The sequence below is a fragment of the Schistocerca americana genome, chromosome 11, assembly GCF_021461395.2.
Source record: "Schistocerca americana isolate TAMUIC-IGC-003095 chromosome 11, iqSchAmer2.1, whole genome shotgun sequence".
Lineage (NCBI taxonomy): Eukaryota > Metazoa > Arthropoda > Insecta > Orthoptera > Acrididae > Schistocerca > Schistocerca americana.
This window is the reverse complement of record NC_060129.1, coordinates 145167602-145188030: the sequence shown is the minus strand read 5'-3', so window position 1 is coordinate 145188030 and position 20429 is coordinate 145167602. Positions and strand designations below refer to the sequence as shown.

General features: G+C 46.9%; 1 protein-coding gene across 1 annotated transcript in view; it reads right to left on the bottom strand.

Annotated features, from left to right (window-relative positions):
• Positions 1–20429, bottom strand: part of LOC124553889 (guanine nucleotide-binding protein subunit beta-2) — a 163856-nt gene that overhangs the window by 12297 nt on the left and 131130 nt on the right. The window contains exon 7 of the mRNA XM_047127905.1: positions 4402–4624. Coding sequence (XP_046983861.1) covers positions 4402–4624 — 223 coding nt within the window. The remainder of the gene's footprint in view (positions 1–4401; positions 4625–20429) is intronic.

Genomic DNA, 20429 nt, shown 5'->3' with positions numbered 1-20429 from the left:
CAGATTCAGGGGGAATGACACATTTATTAATTTGATTTTATTTACTGACGAGGGTACATTCACAAATCGTGGAAATGTTAATTTGCATAACATGCATTGTTAGGCAATTGAAAATCCATGTTGGCTGCGGCAAGTTGCAACACCAAAAACTGTGGTCGGTGAATGTATGGTGTGGGATTCTGGAGGACAGAATTATAGGCCCCTATTTCATCAACGGAAACCGTAATGGTAGGAAGTACACCACATTCCTGCACGTAATATTAGATATGTTATTGGAAGAACAAGGAACAGAATGTGGTATCAACACAATGGGTGTCCGGCACATTTTTCGCTGATGGCTACAAATGAGTTGCTGAGACAATTCCCAAATCATTGGACTGGATGCGGAGAAGATGTGTCGTGGCCGGCTCGCTCGCCAGACTTGACGCCTCTGGATTGTTTTTTTGTCAGGATTCGTATAAGACATTGTTTATAAAGACGTTCCAACTACACCTGAAGTTATGCAAGAGAGAATTGTCAGAGCATGTGCTTCGATAAGTGCAGATGTGATAAGGAGTACCGCTCAGTCCGTGAGAAGAAGATTGCCGCACTGCACGGATACCAATGGTCATCACTTCGAACACCTTCTGTAAACGGACGTTCATGCCACCATTTTGAGCTTTGTTGACCTTCGAAGACCTTACTGTTCAACATCTTTGGATTCGTTTCGATAGCCGCTATCAGAAAATAAGTACCAAACTACACCGTCCTATTTTTTAAAAAAAAAACAAAACCAAGTTGATATTCATATCTTAGACGCGACCCCGCCTAGCAAGAAAAAACCACCGTCATACTATGGCCCCCGTTGTCTCATGCAGCTTTTGTTCCACAAACCTCCCGGCTCCAATCATACTTTCGGAGTGACTTTTGGCGGCAATAGTTAGTGACTCACCCCGTATAGTGACTAATTCCACATCATTACGATTTATCGTGCAAATGACACATGCAGCATGAAACTATTGGCATATCACATAGCATGGTATATATATATATACACTCCTGGAAATTGAAATAAGAACACCGTGAATTCATTGTCCCAGGAAGGGGAAACTTTATTGACACATTCCTGGGGTCAGATACATCACATGATCATACTGACAGAACCACAGGCACATAAGCACAGGCAACAGAGCATGCACAATGTCGGCACTAGTACAGTGTATATCCACCTTTCGCAGCAATGCAGGCTGCTATTCTCCCATGGAGACGATCGTAGAGATGCTGGATGTAGTCCTGTGGAACGGCTTGCCATGCCATTTCCACCTGGCGCCTCAGCTGGACCAGCGTTCGTGCTGGACGTGCAGACCGCGTGAGACGACGCTTCATCCAGTCCCAAACATGCTCAATGGGGGACAGATCCGGAGATCTTGCTGGCCAGGGTAGTTGACTTACACCTTCTAGAGCACGTTGGGTGGCACGGGATACATGCGGACGTGCATTGTCCTGTTGGAACAGCAAGTTCCCTTGCCGGTCTAGGAATGGTAGAACGATGGGTTCGATGACGGTTTGGATGTACCGTGCACTATTCAGTGTCCCCTCGACGATCACCAGTGGTGTACGGCCAGTGTAGGAGATCGCTGCCCACACCATGATGCCGGGTGCTGGCCCTGTGTGCCGAGGTCGTATGCAGTCCTGATTGTGGCGCTCACCTGCACGGCGCCAAACACGCATACGACCATCATTGGCACCAAGGCAGAAGCGACTCTCATCGCTGAAGACGACACGTCTCCATTCGTCCCTCCATTCACGCCTGTCGCGACCACTGGAGGCGGGCTGCACGATGTTGGGGCGTGAGCGGAAGACGGCCTAACGGTGTGCGGGACCGTAGCCCAGCTTCATGGAGACGGTTGCGAGTGGTCCTCGCCGATACCCCAGGAGCAACAGTGTCCCTAATTTGCTGGGAAGTGGCGGTGCGGTCCCCTACGGCACTGCGTAGGATCCTACGGTCTTGGCGTGCATCCGTGCGTCGCTGCGGTCCGGTCCCAGGTCGACGGGCACGTGCACCTTCCGCCGACCACTGGCGACAACATCGATGTACTGTGGAGACCTCACGACCCACGTGTTGAGCAATTCGGCGGTACGTCCACCCGGCTTCCCGCATGCCCACTATACGCCCTCGCTCAAAGTCCGTCAACTGCACATACGGTTCACGTCCACGCTGTCGCGGCATGCTACCAGTGTTAAAGACTGCGATGGAGCTCCGTATGCCACGGCAAACTGGCTGACACTGACGGCGGCGGTGCACAAATGCTGCGCAGCTAGCGCCATTCGAGGGCCAACACCGCGGTTCCTGGTGTGTCCGCTGTACCGTGCGTGTGATCATTGCTTGTACAGCCCTCTCGCAGTGTCCGGAGCAAGTATGGTGGGTCTGACACACCAGTGTCAATGTGTTCTTTTTTCCATTTCCAGGAGTATATATATATATATATATATATATATATATATATATATATATATATATGGTGGTCCATTGATCGTGACCAGGACAAATATCTGAGGAATAAGCGTCAAACGAAAAAACCACAAAGAAGGAAACTCGTCTAGCTTGAAGGAGAAAACCATATGGCGCTATGGTTGGCCCGCTAGATGGCGCTGCCATAGGTCAAACGGATATCAACTGCGTTTTTTTAAATAGGAATCCCCATTTTTTATTACATATTCGTGTAGTATGCAGAGAAATATGAATGTTTTAGTTGGTCCACTTTTTTCGCTTTGTGATAGATGATGCTGTAATAGTCACAAACATATGGCTCACAATTTCAGACGAACAGTTCGTAACAGGTAGGTTTTTTAAATTAAAATACAGAACGTAGGTACGTTTGAACATTTTATTTCGGTTGTTCCAATGTGATACATGTACCTTTGCGAACTTATCATTTCTGAGAACGCATGCTGTTACAGCGTGATTACCTGTAAATACCACATTAATGCAATAGATGCTCAAAATGATGCCCTCAACCTCAGTGCATTTGGGAATACGTGTAACGACATTCCTCTCAACAGCGAGTAGTTCGCCTTCCGCAATGTTCGCACCTGCATTGACAATGCGCTGACGCATGCTGTCAGGCGTTGTCGGTGGATCACGATAGCAAATATCCTTCAACTTTCCTCACAGAAAGAAATCCGGGGACGTCAGATGCGGTGAACGTGTGGGCCACGGTATGGTGCTTCGACGACCAATCCACCTGTCATGAAATATGCTATTCAATACCGCTTCAACTGCACGCGAGCTATGTGCCGGACATCCATCATGTTGGAAGCGTCGCACAGTTTTCCGATTGTGCAAGAATTTCAACAGTTTCCTCAACCCTGGTCACTAATGCAGCTGTTCACTAGCTTTCCCAACTGTCCATGCATTTGTTGCTATGCACTGCTAACAATCTGAATGTGTGGCGAGAAGTGCCCAGCTCGCTGCACATTACCGACTTCCCCACCAGTGCTCACCTGTGCTGGAGCAGCTCATTTGTAGGAGGTTACTGATGTCCTCGTTGCTCCGTCCGTCATTGGTTATTTTACTGCCTAGGTAGCAGAATTCCTTAACTTCATTGACTTCGTGACCATCAATCCTGATGTTCAGTTTCTCGCTGTTCTCATTTCTACTACTTCTCATTACCTTCGTCTTTCTCCGATTTACTCTCAAACCATAATGAGTATACAGTATGGTTTGAGAGTAAATCGGGTAACACGAAGGTAATGAGAAGTAGTAGAAATGGGAACAGCGAGAAACTTAACATCAGGATTGATGGTCACGAACTCAATGAAGTTAAGGAATTCTGCTACGTAGGCAGTAAAATAACCAATGACGGACGGAGCAACGAGGACATCAAAAGCAGACTCGCTATGGCAAAAAAGGCATTTCTGGCCAAGAGAAGTCTACTAATATCAAATACCGGCGTTAATTTGAGGAAGAAATTTCTGAGGACGTACGTCTGGAGTACAGCATTGTATGGTAGTGAAACATGGACTGTGGGAAAACCGGAACAGAAGGGAATCGAAGCATTTGAGATGTGGTGCTATAGACGAATGTTGAAAATTAGGTGGACTGATAAGGTAAGGAATGAGGAGGTTCTACGCAGAATCGGAGAGGAAAGGAATATGTGGAAAACATTGATAAGGAGAAGGGACAGGATGATAGGACATCTACTAAGACATGAGGGAATGACTTCTATGGTACTAGAGGGAGCTGTAGAGGGCAAAAACTGTAGAGGAAGACAGAGACTGGAATACGTGAAGCAAATAATTGAGGACGTAGGTTGCAAGTGCTACTCTGAGATGAAGAGGTTAGCACAGGAAAGGAATTCGTGGCGGGCCGCATTAAACCAGTGAGTAGACTGATGACCAAAAAAAAAAAAAAACACTGACCGCAGTGTGAGAGTTTGAGGGTGTCCCAGGAGTGTATGGAGTTGTCGTCGGCGCCGGCCAGCAGGTAGCGGCCGGACAGGGAGAGCCCGCAGCAGGTGAAGCCGGGGCCGCCGTTGCCCGCCGGCGTCTCGTAGCGCGCCACCTGCTGGTCAGACCGCAGGTCCCACAGCCGGGCGGACTTGTCTTCAGACGCCGTCGAGAACGCCTGGCCCCCCGGGTGGAACTGAAACACACACAGACCGCACGCCTACGCTAGTGCACACTGCCCACTGGGCACAGTGGCTACGTAGATACATACCGGGTGAGTTTAACGTTGATGGTTTTTAAGATGAATTACAATCAGTAATGCAACATTGCTGCCAAAAATTAATTATATTCTGAAAACGCTTCAAGTATTTACTGTTGGTAATGAAATGATTTTACAAACGTTCAAATGGGACTTACTTTTTACAATAATCTTACAACAAGCATTGTGCAAACATACCTTCAGTAGTCTCGAGTTTCTCAAAAAAATACACTCCTGGAAATTGAAATACGAACACCGTGAATTCATTGTCCCACGAAGGGGAAACTTTATTGACACATTCCTGGGGTCAGATACATCACATGATCACACTGACAGAACCACAGGCACATAGACACAGGCAACAGAGCATGCACCATGTCGGCACTAGTACAGTGTATATCCACCGCAGCAATGCAGGCTGCTATTCTCCCATGGAGACGATCGTAGAGATGCTGGATATAGTCCTGTGGAACGGCTTGCCATGCCATTTCCACCTGGCGCCTCAGTTGGACAAGCGTTCGTGCTGGACGTGCAGACCGCGTGAGATGACGCTTCATCCAGTCCCAAACATGCTCAATGGGGGACAGATCCGGAGATCTTGCTGGCCAGGGTAGTTGACTTACACCTTCTAGAGCACGTTGGGTGGCACGGGATACATGCGGACGTGCATTGTCCTGTTGGAACAGCAAGTTCCCTTGCCGGTCTAGGAATGGTAGAACGATGGGTTCGATGACGGTTTGGATGTACCGTGCACTATTCAGTGTCCCCTCGACGATCACCAGTGGTGTACGGCCAGTGTAGGAGATCGCTCCCCACACCATGACTCCGGGTGTTGGCCCTGTGTGCCTCGGTCGTATGCAGTCCTGATTGTGGCGCTCACCTGCACAGCGCCAAACACGCATACGACCATCATTGGCACCAAGGCAGAAGCGACTCTCATCGCTGAAGACGACACGTCTCCATTCGTCCCTCCATTCACGCCTGTCGCGACACCACTGGAGGCGGGCTGCACGATGTTGGGGGGTGAGCGGAAGACGGCCTAACGGTGTGCGGGACCGTAGCCCAGCTTCATGGAGACGGTTGCGAATGGTCCTCGCCGATACCCCAGAAGCAACAGTGTCCCTAATTTTCTGGGAAGTGGCGGTGCGGTCCCCTACGGCACTGCGTAGGATCCTACGGTCTTGGCGTGCATCCGTGCGTCGCTGCGGTCCGGTCCCAGGTCGACGGGCACGTGCACCTTCCGCCGACCACTGGCGACAACATCGATGTAATGTGGAGGCCTCACGCCCCACGTGTTGAGCAATTCGGCGGTACGTCCACCCGGCCTCCCGCATGCCCACTATACGCCCTCGCTCAAAGACCGTCAACTGCACATACGGTTCACGTCCACGCTGTCGCGGCATGCTACCCGTGTTAAAGACTGCGATGGAGCTCCGTATGCCACGGCAAACTGGCTGACACTGACGGTGGCGGTGCACAAATGCTGCGCAGCTAGCGCCATTCGACGGCCAACACCGCGGTTCCTGGTGTGTCCGCTGTGCCGTGCGTGTGATCATTGCTTGTACAGCCCTCTCGCAGTGTCCGGAGCAAGTATGGTGGGTCTGACACACCGGTGTCAATGTGTTCTTTTTTCCATTTCCAGGAGTGTAATTCAGTAATATTAGTTCCTCTTATGATAATAGTCAGCTGATGTCTCTGTACGTCCGTTTATAATCTCTTGTAAGTCACAGCTGGTGGCTGGCAGGCACACCGCTCCTCTCAACCTCTCGCTTCAGACCTGCTACCAACTCGCTTCACATCTCGCTTACTACTGACTTCCTACGAACGCTAAAGTGCGATCTCTCCCGCCAACAATGCTTTCGGGTGCCGACAATCCCTGCTACCATCATAAAATGTATCAATGCGAAGCCTTTCTCGCTCTTTTCTTAAAACGTATCCATACGGGTTCTCCCGCCCTTTTTAAAACTATGTCAATCTGCGGTCTCTCCCGCCAACAATACTTTGGTGCAGACGTTCCCTACTACCACAATTATTTCCAAAATGACAAATATTAATTATTCCTACTAAATCCTATTAATAAAATATAAACATCTTTCGTAAATTGTGGTTAGACAATAGAAATACACACGTCTTACAATCTCTACCAAGAAGCCATAAGCTTGAAAATTTCTGGTATCTCAACTGCAGATTTTTCAGCGAACTTTAGGACGCTACCTCTGAAAATGAACAAAAATAGACTTGTACCACTATTGAAATAAGCCCTTCATCTGTTCTTCCGCGTTTGCTGGAACCTCATTGGGTATCGTTTCACGTAGAGCAGAAGCTAATCTCTCTAGAGTACAGTCAAGTACTATAATGAGAATACGTTTTATGCTGTGCGTTACGCGTACATCGACTCCGCAATAATACGGGACAGCAGATTTACCGGCTCATTTAACTTGGAGAGCACGTGGTGCAACTAACCTGCAGTGATGGGAACAGTTGTAGTAAAGACGTAAAAAGATACGATCAGAGAACAATATAGCCTTGAATGTCATTTAATTTTCGAACTGAAGGAAATAATGATACAACGCAGGCTGTACGATTCTTAGATAATTGGAAATTTTTGGTAATGTCTAATGGGACCAAACCGCTGAGGTCATCGGTCCCTAAGCTTACGCACTACTTAATTTAACTTAAACTAACTTACCCTATGGACAACAGACACACCCATGCCCGAGGGAGTTCTCCAACCACCGACGGAGCAAGCCGCGCGGACCGCGACAAAACGTTCAAAATGGTTCAAATGTCTCTGAGCACTGTGGGACTTAACATCTGAGGTCATCAGTCCCCTAGAACTTAGAACTACTTAAACCTAACTAACCTAAGGACATCACACACATCCATGCCCGAGGCAGGATCCGAACCTGCGACCGTAGCGGTCGCGCGGTTCCAGACTGAAGCGCCTAGAACCGCTCGACCACCGTGACAAGACGCCTCAGACCGATTCTTAGGTGATCTACTGGAAAACTTAGAATACATAGTACTGTAATTATAAACGAGAGTGATGAAAATTCCTGACTGGGGTAATTTTTCTGCATGAGCTATGTGCGGCGTAAAGCCGCACTGCTAGGATTTCACCAGCTAGTTAAAAGTTGAAGCCAGTGAAGATATTTCAGCTAGTCGTCTGGTAATCTCTGAACTTCTTCCATCCGAGGAAAGCGGTACATTTCAGTACCGCCACGCTGATACCGACGTGATCAACAACAGAATCCCAGACCACCAAAAAGCCCACATTTCCGCCTGCTCCTCTTTTATGACGCGCTGTTCTGCGTTCCGCCATCGCTCGGCAGTGACGTGTCATAAGGCTTCGTGCATTAGTTCCAGTACTTTAGCGGCTTGTTATTTCTCGCGGCAAATCCCTTATCTTGGCTCCAGATCAGTTCTTCTGGGCTCAGATGGCAGTGGTACGGCGACAACTGCAAAAAATTCAGCATATATACAGCCCGCTCGACACCGTAAAAATTGCTTATGAGTCTAGCTCTTGTGAGACCACAACTGTCGTATGAAACAATCGGCATAGAGTATTTGGTTTTAATTTTTCAACGAAAAATTTGCATGTGTAATGTTTTCTTGACTTGAAAAATCTGTAACCATCTTTTATAATACATCGATGAAGAATGTGTATTTCCAATAAAAACCAGAATTCTGGGTGTGATACGTAATTAGAAACCAGAAGACATGCATATTTCTTGAAAAATTGATCGTTAAGTATGAGTTACAAGGTGTACAACTTTCCTTCCGCTGCTTTTTCCCCAACATTTGAGACTTTAATGAAAGAAATTGATTACACATGTCTAAAAAAAAAAAATGGCTCTGAGCACTATGCGACTTAACTTCTGAGGTCATCAGTCCCCTAGAACTTAGAACTACTTAAACCTAACTAACCTAAGGACATCACACACATCCATGCCCGAGGCAGGATTCGAACTGCGACCGTAGCGGTCGCCCGGCTCCAGACTGTAGCGCCCAGAACCGCACGGCCACTTCGGCCGGCTTACACATGTCTCATTCAGAGTATTTTCCATCGCTGGCCTTTACTTTCTCCCATCTTTCGGGCAGTGTACGAATCCCGCGTCGAAAAAATTGTTCATCTTTTGAAGCGATCCACGAATCGATCCAATTTGTGGTTTCTCCATGAGATCGGACGTGTTGGTCAGCCAGGCCATGCGCCATTGATCTAAACAGGTGATAGTCAGAGGGAGCAATGCCTGGAGAATGCGGCGGCTGGGGTAGGACTTCCCATTTTAACGTTTCCAAGTACGTTCTGACTTCTTTGGCAACGTGGGGTCGAGCGTTGTTCTGCTTCAAAATCACCTTATCGTGCCTCTCGCTGTATTTCGGCCGTTTGTCTTTTAATGCTCCGCTCAAACGCATTGATTGCGTTCTATAACGAGCACCTGTGATTGTTTCACTCGGTTTTAACACCTCATAGAACGCGACGCCGAGCTGGTCCCACCAAATGCAGAGCATGATGTTGGAACCGTGAATATTCGGTTTGGCAGTCGACGTGGAAGCATGGCCGGGATATCCCCATGATTTTTTGTATTTAGGGTTATCGTAATGAACCTATTTTTCATCCCCGGTCACAAGTCGATGCAGAAATCCCTTCCGTTTTTGCCTCCGAAGCAACTCTTCACAAACACACAAACGCCGTACAACGTCTCTCGGTTTCAGCTCACACGGGACCCAAGTTCCTTCGCCCGCATCTCGTGGTCGTGCGGTAGCGTTCTCGCTTCCCACGCCCGGGTTCCCGGGTTCGATTCCCGGCGGGGTCAGGGATTTTCTCTGCCTCGTGATGGCTGGGTGTTGTGTGATGTCCTTAGGTTAGTTAGGTTTAAGTAGTTCTAAGTTCTAGGGGACTGATGACCATAGCTGTTAAGTCCCATAGTGCTCAGAGCCATTTTTGAACCAAGTTCCTTCTTTCTGAATCATGCCCATAGCCTTGGAATGGCTTGCTGTGTCACTCCCACAATAATTCTTGAGTTTGACGCGAGTCGTCACTCAGCAATGTCTCCAATTCTGCATCTTCGAAAACACTCTCTCTTCCACCACTATGCCGGTCAACGACGTTAAAATCGCCGTTCCTGAAGCGTTGAAACCACTCACGACACATTATTCCACTAAAAGCGTCCTTACCATACGTGCTTGAGAGCATTCGATGAGTCTCAGCCGCTGCTTTCTTCATACTGAAACAAAACAGTAACACCTCCCGCAGATCACGAGAATAAGGCTCGTAAACTGACATTTTCAAACAAGAACAACTTTACGAGCCGGCCGCTGTGGTCGAGCGGTTGTAGGCGCTTCAGTCCGGAACCACGCTGCTGCTACCGTCGCAGGTTCCAATCCTGCCTCGGGCATGGATGTGTGTGGTGTCCTTAGGTTAGTTAGGTTTCAGTAGTTCTAATTTCTAGGGGACTCATGACCTTAGATGTTAAGTCCCACAGTGTTTAGAGCCATTTGAACCGTTTGAACCAACTTCAGGATGCAGACACAAATCGATTAATGTTTGAATGACGTTATCTATATCTACATCTACATTGATACTCCGCAAGCCACCCAACGGTGTGTGGCGGAGGGCACTTTACGTGCCACTGTCATTACCTCTCTTTCCTGTTCCAGTCGCGTATGGTTCGCGGGAAGAACGACTGTCTGAAAGCCTCCGTGCGCGCTCTAATCTCTCTAATTTTACATTCGTGATCTCCTCGGGAGGTATAAGTAGGGGGAAGCAATATATTCGATACCTCATCCAGAAACGTACCCTCTCGAAACCTGGCGAGCAAGCTACACCGCGATGCAGAGCGCCTCTCTTGCAGAGTCTGCCAGTTGAGTTTATTAAACATCTCCGTAACGCTATCACGGTTACCAAATAACTCTGTGACGAAACGCGCCGCTCTTCTTTGGATCTTCTCTATCTCCTCCGTCAGACCGATCTGGTACGGATCCCACACTGATGAGCAATACTCAAGTATAGGTCGAACGAGTGTTTTGTAAGCCACCTCCTTTGTTGATGGACTACATTTTCTAAGCACTCTCCCAATGAATCTCAACCTGGCACCCGCCTTACCAACAATTAATTTTATATGATCATTCCACTTCAAATCGTTCCGCACGCATACTCCCAGATATTTTACAGAAGTAACTGCTACCAGTGTTTGTTCCGCTGTCATATAATCGTACAATAAAGGATCCTTCTTTCTATGTATTCGCAATACATTACATTTGTCTATGTTACGGGTCAGTTGCCACTCCCTGCACCAAGTGCCTATCCGCTGCAGATCTTCCTGCATTTCGCTACAATTTTCTAATGCTGCAACTTATGTTGACCGAGGTCCAAGCTAACTGCCTGACGTCTGCGATCTGTTTCTTTCGACCGCTACTTACCGTTGTCGCCACCTATCGGCAAACGGCGGAAGCAAAGTTGTACCCCTTCTAATTACCACATATTGATAAATGTCATAATTAAATGACTTAGGTATTCAAATGGAACAAAAAAACAGCTCCTGATCACAAGGGGTTTCGGACCCGCCAGCTCGTTCATTTCTCAACCAATATCGCTACAGATTACGCCAAGGAAACAGTTGCAAGTCAGATGCTTGTATTTAGTACATCATATTTCTTAACAAGTGCCAAAGCTCAGATTTCTCTGTAATGTTGCGAAAAACTTTAAGAACAACTTGTTTCTCGCCATTAACGGTATTTTGCATCCGTGTTTCACTACGCAGCAGGAAGCAGCGTCATCCATTTTCACGGTACGTATGAACAGTGAGACTATCAGACCACAAGTAGCGCTTACTGAGACACTGAGTGTACACGATTTTTGAAATAAAAATTACCTAGGTTAAGTATGATTAAGAAAAACGTCGATTGCTGTTAATACATCAGAATGTCTTAAAGTTTCATTTACAGTGACATAGCAACAAAATATCTATTGCATAAGTTGGACCTACTTCCAAGAGCGGAACAACACCAGAGTACGTGTACTACGACACCTCACCAGTCATCGCGTTTGTGTTTTTTGTTTACATCCGGTTTATTCTTATGTTCAAATGGCTCTAAGCACTATGGGACTAAACATCTGAGGTCATCAGTCCCGCCGGCCGCTGTGGCCGAGCGGCTCTAGGCGCTTCAGTCCAGAAACGCGCAGGTTCGAAACCTGCCTCGGGCATGGATGTGTGTGATGTCCTTAGGTTAGTTAGGTTTCAGTAGTTCTAATTTCTAGGGGACTGATGATGGTTCAAATGGCTCTAAGCACTATGGGACTTAACATCTGAGGTCATCAGTCACCTAGACATTGTTGTTGTTGCTGTTGTGGTCTTCAGTCCTGAGACTGGTTTGATGGAGCTCTCCATGCTACTCTATCCTGTGCAAGCTTCTTCAGCTCCCAGTACCTACTGCAACCTACATCCTTTTGAATCTGCTTGGTGCATTCATCTCTTGGTCTCCCTCTACGATTTTTACCCTCCACGCTGCCCTCCACTACAAAATTGGTGATCCCTTGATGCCTCAGAACTTGTCCTACCAACCGATCCCTTCTTGTAGTCACGTTGTGCCACAAACTCCTCTTCCCCCAATTCTATTCAATACCTCCTCATTAGTTACGTGATCTACCCATCTAATCTTCAGCATTCTTCTGTAGCACCACGTTTCGAAAGCTTCTATTCTCTTTTTGTCCAAACTATTTATCGTCCATGTTTCACTTCCATACATGGCTACACTCCATACAAATACTTTCAGAAACGACTTCCTGACACATCTATACTCGATGTTAACAAATTTCTCTTCTTCAGAAACGCTTTCCTTGCCATTGCCAGTCTACATTTTATATCCTCTCTACTTCGACCATCATCAGTTATTTTGCTCCCCAAATAGCAAAATTCCTTTACTACTTAAAGTGTATCATTTCCTAATCTAATTCCCTCAGCATCACCCGACTTAATTCGACTACATTCCATTATCCTCGATTTACTTTTCTTGATGTTCATCTTATATCCTCCTTTCAAGATACAGTCCATTCCGTTCAGCTGCTCTTCCAGGTCCTTTGCTGTCTCTGACAGAATTACAATGTTATCGGCAAACCTCAAAGTTTTTATTTCTACTCCGAATTTTTCTTTTGTTTACTCCCCTAGACCTCGTAGAACTACTGAAACCTAACTAACCTGAGGACATCACACACATCCACGCCCGAGGCAGGATTCGAACCTGCGCGTTTCCGGAATGAAGCGCCTAGAACCACTCAGCCAAATCGGCCGGCCTGAACGAAGTAATAGTGTGTACGAAATGGTACAAAACTATATTGCAAATACACTTCCAAGGTTTTCTGTCCGATAAAATTATGCACATCTCGCAATATTCATCTTAAAAGTGGTGGTTTTTATGGCCAAGTGCCCCAGGTAGGCACACACAGCTGCAGTTGCTGTATTGGACAGGTTGATCTGTAATACTAGGTGCCACTGCGAGCGCGTAAGTGAGTCACAGAATTCAACATTCATTCAAGGCATTGCAAGTACAGACAGATGCTTCACAAAGTACTTGCCACGTCATATTTGTAAAATGGTTCAAATGGCTCTGAGCACTATGGGACTCAACTGCTGTGGTCATCAGTCCCCTAGAACTTAGAACTACTTAAACGTAACTAACCTAAGGACATCACACACATCCATGCCCGAGGCAGGATTCGAACCTGCGACCGTAGCAGTCGCACGGTTCTGGACTGCGCGCCCAGAACCGCGAGACCACCGCGGCCGGCTCATATTTGTATGTAATTTCGATGACTTCCTCCTTTGTCGTCAGCAGGAGTCTTCTGTAAGCCTTCTGGCTCTTTATTTAGTTGTCATGGAGACATCGAAGAGACATACATAAACTTTGTGTTCTGCCTTACAGCAGGCCTTGTCATGGGGGAAGCCTCGCCAGGGAGGTCCACCGCATGAGCGTCTAGGGAAGTGATCCCAGTGGTGGTTTCCCGTTGCCTTCCACTGGTGATGATGAAATGAAAATGAAGACAAGACAACACCAGGTCCCTGAGTGGAGAAAATCTCCGACCCAGCCGGAAATCGAATCCGGGTTCCTTGGCGTGACAGACCGCCGCACTGACCACTCAGCTATCGGGGCCGACTACAGAGACGTAGGACTTCAATATGTTACCACGTCGATGTCTTTGATGGAGGTACAATACTGGTGATTACATTAGATGGTTGACTGGATAACTCAGCTCGTTTCTCTGTAGTCTTTCAGCAACGAGCTCCCGTTTCTGCCGGTCTCTGTGGCCGAGCGGTTCTAGGTGCTTCAGTCAGGAACCGCGCTGCTGCTACGGTCGCAATTTAAATCCTGCCTCGGGCATGGGTGTGTGTGATGTCCTTAGGTTAGTTAGGTTTAAGTAGTCCTAAGTCTAGGGATGCCTAGAGGACAAATGTAAGAATGTAGAGGCTTATCTCACTAGGGGTGATACTTCCTACAAGAAAATTAAAGAGACCTTTGCAGAGAAGAGAGTCACTTGTATGAATATCAAGAGCTCAGATGGAAACCCAGTTCTAAGCAAAGAAGGGAAAGCAAAAAGGTGGAAAGAGTATACAGAGAGTGTATACAAGGACGATGTACTTGAGGACATTATTATGGAAATGGAAGATGAAATGGGAGATAAGACACTGTGTGAGGAGTTTGACAGAGCACTGAAACACCTGAGTCGAAACAAGGGCCCGGGAGTAGACAACATTCCATTAGAACTACTGACGGCCTTGGGAGAGCCAGTCTTGACAAAACTCTACCATATGGTGAGCATGATGTATGAGACAGGCGAAACACCCTCAGACTTCAAGAATATAATAATTGCAATCCCAAAGAAGTGAAAATTACCGAACTATCAGTTTAATAAGTCACACCTGCGAAATACTAACGCGAATTCTTTACAGACGAATGGAAAAACTGGTAGAAGCCGACCTCGGGGAAGACCAGTTTGGATTCCGTAGAAATGTTGGAACACGTGAGGCAATACTGACCCTCCGACTTATCTTAGAAGAAAGATTAAGGAAAGGCTTGTAGGCTTAGAGAAAGCTTTTGACAATGCTAATTGGAATACTCTCTTTCAAATTCTGAAGGTGGTAGCAGTAAAATACAGGGAGCGAAAGGCTATTTACAATTCGTACAGAAACCAGATGGCAGTTATAAGAGTCGAGGGGTATGAAGGGGACCAGTGGTTGGGAAGAGAGTGCGACAGGGTTGTAGCCTATCCCCGATGTTATTCAACCTGTATATTGAGCAAGTAATAAAGGAAACAAAACAAAAGTTCGGAGTAGGTATAAATTCCACGGAGAAGAATAAAAACTTTGAGGTTCGCCGATGACATTGTAATTCTGTCAGAGACAGCAAAGGACTTGGAAGAGCAGTTGAACGGAATGGACTGAGTCTTGAATGGAGGATATAAGATGAACATCAGCAAAAGCAAAACGAGGATAATGGAATGTAGTCGAATTAAGTCGGGTGATGCTGAGGGAATTAGATTAGGAAATGAGACACAAAGTAGTAAAGGAGTTTTGCTATTTGGGGAGCAAAATAACTGATGATGGTTGAAGTAGAGAAGATATAAAATGTAGACTGGCAATGGCAAGGAAAGCGTTTATGAAGAATTTGTTAACATCGAGTATAGATTTAAGGGTCAGGAAGTCGTTTCTGAAAGTATTTGTACGGAGTGTAGCTATGTATGGAAGTGAAACATGGACGATAAATAGTTTGGACGAAAAGAGAATAGAAGCTTTCGAAATGTGGTGCTACAGAAGAATGCTGAAGATTAGATAGGTAGATCAAATAACTAATGAGGAGATATTGAATAGAATTGGGAGAAGAGGAGTTTGTGGCACAACTTGACAAGAAGAAGGGATCGGTTGGTAGGACATATTCTGAGGCATCAAGGGATCACCAATTTAGTAATGGAGGGCGGCGTGGAGGGTAAAAATCGTAGAGGGAGACCAAGAGATGAATACACTAAGCAGATTCAGAAGGATGTAGGTTGCAGTAGGTACTGGGAGATGAAGAAGCTTGCACAGGATAGAGTAGCATGGAGAGCTCCATCAAACGAGTCTCAGGACTGAAGACCATAACAACAACAACAACAACAACAACAACAAGTCTAGGTGACTGATGACCTCAGATGTTAAGTCCTATAGTGCTCAGAGCCATCTGAACTCTCTTTGCTACACACCGCTAAGTGTACAGCTGCTGTCCTGGTTCTTGCAGTCCGATCTCGATTGCTTCTTTGATGACAGAATCCCAGTAGGGAGGTCCACGCGATAAGATTTCTATTCCATCAAACGTAATCATATGGGGCTGTCAAACTTCCCAGCACTCTGGACTCGATCCTGGGACCTTTTCCATTCACGAGCAAATGCTCTACCCGAGAACGACTCACATCTCCTAGCTTCCAATCTTCAAAGAAGTTGACCTGTGGAACTTGCAGACCTAGCAATCCTACAGCGGCCGGCGCACCTGCCAATGAAAGGCAAAGGTCCCGCGTTCGAGTCCTGGTGCTGTGCACACTTCTAATTTGTCAGGAACTTTCATACTAACACACATCCGCTGCAGAGCGAGAAATTGAAGTTTGGTCTTACTGTTCATGGGACTTACAAAAATTTCTTCAGAATGCAGTACCAGTTATATTGGTGTGCGAACGATTTCAGAACCCTGCTCGTAGCATCAACACCACGTTATACGGGGTGTTCACAAAAGTCTGTCTGCAGTTCAGTATGATTGTTAACCGCGCGTGCCATATGCTCTGAACACTATGGGACTTAACTGCTTAGGTCATCAGTCCCCTATAACTTAGAACTTCTTAAACGTAACTAACCTAAGAACATCACACACGTCCATGCCCGAGGCAGGATTCGAACCTGCGACCGTAGCGGTCACGCGGTTCCAGACTGTAGCGCCTAGAACCGCTCGGCCACTCGTGGGGTCATCACTCCCTTATAACTTAGAACTACTTAAACCTAACTAACCGAAGAACATCACACACATCCATGCACCGAGGCAGGATTCGAACCTGCGAACGTAGCGGTCGCGCGGTTCCAGACTGTAGCGCCTAAAACCGCTCGGCCACTCCTGGGGTCATCAGTCCCATAGAACTTAGAACTACTTATACCTAACTAACCTAAGAACATCACACACATCCATGCCCGAGGCAGGATTCGAACCGGCGACCGTAGCGGTCGCGCGGTTCCATACTGTAGCGCACAGAACCGCTCGGCCACTCCGGCCGGCGTGCCGTATGCCGCCGTGAATATACCGGAATGAAACTCGGTGGAATACAAGTTAATAATTTTTGAATATTCACTTTTACTTACAAATTTTCACATTAAATGTTGAAAGTGTCCCCCTTGGTGTTGAATACACAATTCGATTCGTCTACTCATGTTTCCGAACACAAGCTGTAACATTTCTTCTCTAACAGAAGCAGTGAAAGTGGACATTGCAGTTTTCAATTCATCGATGGATTTTGGACAGTTTTTGTAGACTTGCTTTCGCTGCACCGCAGAAAAAAAGTCAGGTTGTGTCAGGTCAGGCGATCATGGAAGCTAAGGTCCCTGTGAAATTATGCGACCACCAAAAACATCAGCAAGCAGTGACGTTGAAACGCGAGCTGTATGCGCGGCTGCGCCATCTTGTTGAAAATAACCGTTCAGTATTTCACTTAACACTAGTTCTGCTATGAATTGGTACAGAATATCACTGCAGTATCGTTCTGCGTTTACTGTTCCGTTGAAAAATATGGGACCCACAATCCAACGTCTAGAAATTGCAACCCAAACACCTATTTTCACAGTATGAAGTGGTTCCTCATGAATACACAATATATTTGCACTACTCCACACACGAGAATTTTGCATGAAGTGGTTCCTCATGGGCCGGCCGGAGGGGCCAAGCGGTTCTAGGCGCTACAGTCTGGAACCGCGAGACCGCTACGGTCGCCGGTTCGAATCCTGCCTCGGGCATGGATGTGTGTGATGTTCTTCGGTTAGTTAGGTTTATGTAGTTCTAAGCTCTAGGGGACTGATGACCTCAGATGTTAAGTCCCATAGCGCTCAGAGCCAATTTTGGTTCATGAATACACAATGGATTTGCAGCACTCCACATACGAGAATTTTGCGAGTTCATGTACCCGGATAAATGAAACCACGCCTCATCAGTGAAAAACGTTTCATTACGAATATCCCTTCCATTTTGTTGAACGAAATTTTTGAACCATTGACAATAATGCAGTCTCTTGGCATGATCAGTATTTTTCAGTTCTTGCACGACTGTCACATTGTACGGGAAATGTTCTAATGCCGCGCGGGATTAGCCTAGCGGTCTGAGGCGCTGCAGTCATGGACTGTACGGCTGGTACCGGCGGAGGTTGGAGTCCTCCTTCGGGCATGGGTGTGTGTTTGTCCTTAGGATAATTTAGGTTAAGTAGTGTGTAACCTTAGGGACTGATGACCTTAGCAGTTACGTCCCGTAAGATTTCACATACACTTGAACTTGAAATTTCAAATTTTTTCCTTACAGCTGTGTGGGCCGTTCCTACACTAACATCGATTTCCTGGCCGAGTTTTCTTACTGACTTGTCCGGACTCGTGGACATTTATCGGAAATATCGAGCAGTTTATCCTCAGACGAAACGCTAGTCCGACCACTTCTCGGTGTATCTGTCACTGAAACTGTACTTCGAAATTTGCTAATCAAATCTCGCACAGTATCGCGATGTGCGAGTGTTGTCAAAAATGGCTCTGAGCACTATGGGAAACTGCTAAGGTCAAAAGTCCCCTAGAACTTGGAACTAGTTAAACCTAACTAACCTAAGGACATCACACACATCCATGCCCGAGGCAGGATTCAAACCCTCGACCGTAGCGGTCTCGCGGATCCACACTATAGCGCCCAGAATCGCTCGGCCACTCCGACCGGCTGAGTGTTGTCTCTGGGAAAACTGAATAGAATGTTTCACGAACTAGTACTGTGTATTTACCGCCAGCTTTGAGCACTTGTTCGACTAAAAACACATGTTCTTCAATGGTTAGCTTTTTAACAGTGACAAAAACGGGACAAACGAACAAAGGAACTTAGACGGCCGGTCGAGCGGTTCTAGGCGCTTCAGTCTGGATGTCCTTAGGTTAGTTAGGTTTAAGTAGTTCAGAGGTCTAGGGGACTGATGACCTCAGAAGTCGCATAGTGCTCAGAGCCATTTGAACCATTTTTGAACTTAGACGTTCACGTCAACACGTAACGACAGCCGGCCGGGGTGGTCGAGCGGTTCTAGGCGCTACAGTCTGGAACTGCGCGACCGCTACGGTCGCACGTTCGAATCCTGCCTCGGGCATGGATGTGTGTGATGTCCTTAGGTTAGTTAGGTTTAAGTAGTTCAGAGGTCTATGGGACTGATGACCTCAGAAGTTAAGTCGCATAGTGCTCAGAGCCATTTGAACCATTTTTTGAACGTTACGACACACACCAACGACACTACTGAGGCTGGCTGAAATAAAGGAAACAGTGGAATGTTGGGAGCGTCCAATTGAAGGGAAGTAAGTAACCTAGGCAGGCGAACAATCGTACGGCACGCGCGTAGAACCGTCACTCGTGTGTTTGTGGGCCCCTTCACAGCCGCAGTCTGGTTCAGCGGACGTGCGCCTTAAGCCGGTATTACACGACGATCCGCCGCGAACGGTACTGGTCTATCGCGACAGCCATCTAGCGGTAGAGCGGGTGAAACTACGAAAATTAGCAGACACATTATCTGCACGCAGGAATAGAGAGCAGTTCTAAACCGCCGTCAATCCGCGCATGCGCAGTGGGCAGCGACAATTCGAGCTTGCGCATAAGGGTGTACGACGGTGATATCTGCTTGTTGTTTGGTTATTGTTAGGCGTCTAGTGGCTAATTTCGGACGTTCGTGTTGGGGATTTTTCGCGTTGGGGATCTTCTGCATTTTTTTCAGTAAACAGGTTTCACAAATGCAGAAAAGAAACTTTTTTTTTGCAGTAGACTCTTATACAGGGTGTTACAAAAAGGTACGGCCAAACTTTCAGGAAACATTCCTCACACACAAATACAGAAAAGATGTTTTGTGGACATGTGTCCGGAAACGCTTAATTTCCATGTTAGAGCTCATTTTAGTTTCGTCAGTATGTACTGTACTTCCTCGATTCACCGGCATGATTTCGTACGGGATACTCTACCTGTGCTGCTAGAACAAGTGCCTTTACAAGTACGACACAACATGTGGTTCACAGCACGATGGAGCTCCTGCACATTTCAGTCGAAGTATTCCTACGCTTCTCGACAACAGATTCGGTGACCGATGGATTCGTAGAGGCGGACCAATTCCGTGGCCTCCACGCTCTCCTGACCTCAACCCTCTTGACTTTCATTTATGGGGGCATTTGAAAGCTCTCGTCTACGCAACCCCGGTACGAAATGTAGAGACTCTTCGTGCTCGTATTGTGGACGGCTGTGATACAATACGCCATTCTCCAGGGATGCATCAGCGCATCAGGGATTCCATGCAACGGAGGGTGGATGCACGTATCCTCGCTAACGGAGGACATTTTGAACATTACCTGTAACAAAGTGTTTGAAGCCACGCTGGTACGTTCTGTGCTGTGTGTTTCCATTCCATGATTAATGTGATTTGAAGAGAAGTAATAAAATGAGCTCTAACATGGAAAGTAAGCGTTTC